Source organism: Electrophorus electricus, chromosome 19, assembly GCF_013358815.1.
Source record: "Electrophorus electricus isolate fEleEle1 chromosome 19, fEleEle1.pri, whole genome shotgun sequence".
NCBI classification, from domain to species: Eukaryota; Metazoa; Chordata; class Actinopteri; order Gymnotiformes; family Gymnotidae; genus Electrophorus; species Electrophorus electricus.
Genome location: NC_049553.1, coordinates 6,160,556 through 6,165,555, shown reverse-complemented (window position 1 = coordinate 6,165,555; position 5,000 = coordinate 6,160,556). Strand labels below are relative to the sequence as shown.

The 5,000-nt window shown below is 46.9% G+C and overlaps 1 protein-coding gene across 8 annotated transcripts in view; it reads right to left on the bottom strand.

Moving 5' to 3' along the window:
* dysf (dysferlin, limb girdle muscular dystrophy 2B (autosomal recessive)) overlaps positions 1-5,000 on the bottom strand; it is a 59,506-nt gene that overhangs the window by 26,547 nt on the left and 27,959 nt on the right. For all 8 annotated transcript variants that reach the window (XM_035519678.1, XM_035519682.1, XM_035519685.1 and 5 more), the window contains 2 exons: positions 1,798-1,979; positions 1,359-1,499 (listed from right to left, as the gene is read on the bottom strand). In XM_035519678.1, coding sequence (XP_035375571.1) covers positions 1,359-1,499; positions 1,798-1,979 — 323 coding nt within the window. The remainder of the gene's footprint in view (positions 1-1,358; positions 1,500-1,797; positions 1,980-5,000) is intronic.

The window sequence follows — 5,000 nt, the reverse complement described above, 5'->3', positions numbered from 1 at the left end:
ACTGTAGAGACTGGACAATAGTGGTGGAGACCAGACAGTAGAGACTGGACAATAGTGGTGGAGACCTGACAGTAGAGACTGGACAGTAGTGGTGGAGACCTGACTGTAGAGACTGGACAGAAGTGCTACAGACCAAACAGTAGAGACTGGCTAATAGTGGTGGAGACCAGACAGTAGAGACTGGACAATAGTGGTGGAGACCTGACAGTACAGACTGGCCAGTAGTGGTGGAGACCTGACTGTAGAGACTGGAGAGTAGTGGGGAGACCTGACAGTAGAGACTGGACAATAGTGGTGGAGACCTGACAGTAGAGACTGGACAGTAGTGGTGGAGACCAGACAGTAGAGACTGGACAATAGTGGTGGAGACCTGACAGTAGAGACTGGATAATAGTGGTGGAGACCAGACAGTAGAGACTGGACAATAGTAGTGGAGACCTGACAGTAGAGACTGGACAATAGTGGTGGAGACCAGACAGTAGAGACTGGACAATAGTGGTGGAGACCTGACAGTAGAGACTGGACAATAGTGGTGGAGACCAGACAGTAGAGACTGGACAATAGTAGTGGAGACCTGACAGTAGAGACTGGACAATAGTGGTGGAGACCAGACAGTAGAGACTGGACAATAGCGGTGGAGACCAGACAGTAGAGACTGGCCAGTAGTGGTGGAGACCAGACACAATCCTTTTAGTTCCAATTTACATGATGATATGTATTCATATATTTTTATTGTACAGTGGTATACTGGCTTTTAATTTTTGTTTTATTTAGGTTTTTTTATGTAATTCAAACCTGATAATCATTTAGAGGTGAATAGACTGAACTAAAGCTGTGCTGGTAATTATGCTTAAAGGTTTGGGAATTTTAAGAATTGTGACAATGTTTGTGCAGAAGCAAATGGGACAAAGCTGTGAAACAGAACCTTTGGAGCTGAAATGTTTAATAAGCATCAGTGGTTGAGATGCTTTGGTGCCCTGCCTGGTCACATAATCTCTACGTTCATTCTAGCAAACCTGGTCAGAAAGGATCCACTTTGATGGACATTTGTGATGTCATCCTTTCTTACCTCCAAACTGCTTTGCTGCCTGTTCTAAGGACTTTACTGTTCTAAGGACTTTATTCAATGTGTTTCTTTTTTTTTCCCTGATGCTTTTTGCTACTATGTTTTTATGGCAGCAGTAGGACCTCCCCCAGGTCCTAGTGCCCCTTATCTCAGTACACTGTAAATTTGGAGACACGATGGCATGGTTGAAGGAGAACTATTGATGATTTATGCTAATATTGAAGGTTTTTTTAAGTATGACGATGATAAAGTAGAAGCCGTCATCTTTGGATGATGATGATGACCACCTTACCTTGTCTCTGCGTAACAGCTCAAAGGCAGCAAGCAACTCTCCAGCTGTTTTGCCACCTTTTAGGATAGGGTGCCAGGCTAGACGGGGAGAAGAGACCATCGAGGGCTGGCAGATGCAGCGCCCCATAAACTCATCTGCCCCCTACAGGATGGGAGGCAAAGTGCAAATGTCACTAACGATTCAGTGGCAGAGACTAATATGCTTCGGTCTGTCTGCTTGAATTGGGATCATTGTGAATCATTTTAATCTATGTGAAGAAGGCTCTCGTTATGCAACAGAACAACTGTACAATCCCCAACAGTTCAGATGTTCACCGAATTAGGTACCAGTGCCAATCACCAGCCACACGCAGCTGGACAGACACAGGAGAACTTCTCAAAGAAGTACATGGTAATTTAGTGGGTTTTAAGGGTGGCATGAGCCACAGTGTGAAACTTACATAAGTGTCCTGATCATACAGCTCCACCACAACGTTTGGAGGGCTCTTTTCAGTCACTGTGGGATCTCCAAATATCTCCACTTCAAAGAAGATAAGGGTCTGATCCCAGGTAGGGTTGAGGGTGTTCCTTACAGTTACTGTCTTCTGGCTCTGGTGCAGGAACGAGACAATGGCATAGGGATCTACAAAAAAAGGTCACAGGTCAAAAGTCAGCGTCATACGGAGCGCCACTTAGTCAGAAAAAAAAAAGTGAGAATGCTGGAGACAATATTTAGAATAAGAATTTTTAAGTGTGAAAAGATGAACCTGTCAAACGTGAAGCAAATGTACAGTTCAGGTTAGAAGGCTCTTACCGAATGGTAAATTTCAGGGTAAATGATTACTTTCAGTGGAAGCACTTGTAACTACACTACGTTCCTTGTCAGCCAGGTTAAACAGTAGTTGTTAATTTAATACTGCAGATTTTCTTATGTGCACACTGAAAGACAAATAAGAGTGGAAAGAAGCAGCTTCCAGTGCTAAGATGAACAACCACAAACTGGCAGAGATCTCTGTGCCAGCAAGTGATTTAGTAGTTAATGAAAGTCTTTACTCAGAGGCTTCCAATGCATCATTGAGCATAATAAACTTTGTCTCTATTTGATGCTGTCAGGAATACAGTACCAACAGCACTACTGAAAAGACGCGAAGATACCCAGAGTTATAGAGCAAGGAAACCGATCCTTTTTAATTTTGGTCATTCTATGTAATGTCTGTACAAGCGAGTGCATTCATGTGTGCGGGCATGTGTGTATGTTGGTGTGTGTGAAGGTTAGTGCGCGTGTGTGTAGATGTGAGGGCTTGTCAGTGTGCACACATGCCTTTCCAACACCCCCCCCCCCCCCCCCCCCCCCGAGAGAGCCAAAGGCTTAAAGTTATATATTCTGAAGGGAGCAAAATGAAACAAAATGACATAAACTGCTAAGGAATGCCTGCAACTGGAGGGACCTTCTCAAAAGTTTATTATTCCAGTCTACGTAAAGCAGCCTCGATGGGATCGTTTCAATAGGGAGGGGAACACATTAAAAAAAAACCCAGACCTGCTTTTTCCCAGCTCTGATTAACACACAAACACACACACACACACACACACACACACACACACACACACACACACACACATCTTCCTTATACCCCTTCCCACAAAACACACTAGCTCAAATAAACAGAGAGCTAAATAAGCTGAGTGGAGAGTGCACCGTTACCCAGGAGTCAATGAGAAATAAATACAAGCAGGGGCTAATCGGGTTGCCGAGAGTAAATAAATCCTCTGCGCTGGGGAATTGTAGGATGGGACAACGTTGCGTCAGCCTACGCCCACACGCCTGGCCCGAACACGCAAGACTCTGGACAGCACCGCTGCGCTTCTAGGGCAGCTGAGAGAAGCAGATGATGGCGGCCCGAGGCAGACAAACGTAGACGTGGCCGGACAGGGGTGGACGGGGGAAGTCGCTGGCACGTTTCGCTCACCATCAATCACTGCCACAGGGGTTTGGTGCGGTTCTTGCGTTCTCCTGAGAACTGCCGCATCTGCCCGTGCAGTTCCTAAATAAACAGGCTTGGGATTCGGCCATGGCGCAGCGTGCAGGGCCTTCTGGGTTAAATTGCACGCAGCTGGTACATCCTCCTTGGCCTTCACTGGGACCGTTCCCCGTCTTCAAGACTGCACACTACCGCCGAGCAGCTCTCTGGCGCTGGACTGCGGCTCGCCATCACTATCAGTAAATGAAACAGTGCTGTGAAGCGCCAGATACTTTTTCTGGATGCATGACCTGTCTTGCGGCAGAACCTGACTTCGAAATGTTAATTGCTGTCATCATAACGGAGTGCAGCGCACCATTAGCCGCCGAGGTGTCAGTCTAATGCTGCAGCCTCTGGCCCGCACTGCTCAGCTGCTCAAATTCCCCTCCAGTGGCTGAGCTGAGGTCCAAACCCTGGCTCCTTCCTCAACGCTGCGCGCAATCTGTCTTTCTCTCTGCAGCCCCTTCCTGGTCGCTCAGGACAAGTGATTTCAGGTCGGGCCTGATTTATGCCTTTCCCCCCTTGAGGCCGCCCAAACAGACCTACAGTGTGTCCCGCGAATGGCGAGACCGACCCCCGAAACGATTCGAAGATTCGCACTCAGGACGCCAGGCCTGTTGATTTATGCTGGGCTCATAATTTTCAAATGGATCTGCCATGTTTTCTCATCTGTCCCTGTGGGCTTGGAATTAAGCTTCATATGTAAAGCCTGTCTAACCCTGTTTCCATTATCTCGTCAAAGCCCTGGAAAAATAGCGCACTCTCACAACCCCTTCCACAAACACACTCACACACCTCACATTTATACTTTTTTTCAGTGTCATTTCTATTTTTAGCTGTTGCGGCTTTTCTAGTCAGAGGAAATTTATGCTGTACATCCAGAATAACCACTGATAACCACGGACCGCGTGCGGCGCAGTACAACCACTGTCATACTGGGTCTTTAGGTGAGAAAACACTACCTCCCAAGGCTTTCTGAGGCTCAGTCATATCTTATTATTTTTATCCAGGTCTGGCGTAGCCTTGCCATCATTCTGGAAATCTCTTGAGTTCTTGGACCATACACACATGATTAATATATAAGGGCCACTGTGTAATAACCGCTCCAACCATATGACATGTTTTTTGCCCCAGTCTGTATGGACAAGTAAAACATTTGGGAGAGCTTTTCATCTTTACGGACACGGCAACATCAGACGGGACAACAGTTTGATGAGAAGTGATGCGCATAGATGCTGTGCCTGACACCTCGTAGAACACCATGCATGACCAACCCTGATCCACACGCTCGTCACCCAAGCGTTCCCACAAATCACACTCGCCTTCAGCAAGACTCTTAAGGCAAAGCACATGAGAGTGTCCTTAGTAGCTGAGAAGCCATCACTTAGCTCCCAGACTAAATGATTAGAGTGAAACAGTAGCCCCTACTCTCACCCACATCTGGAGGCTCACTTCTGCACAATAGACTAGTACTTTCCACCTGATCGGCGCGGTTTCATTCTTTATATCAGTGCGTGTGTCTCATGACCTAACCACACTCCAGGTTCCAATCCCCGCTTCTGCACCGCAAACATATGTCATGGCATGCGGGTAATCCTGCTCGTCTGCACACATGTGCTGGCGCAACAGCTAAGACTTAGCAG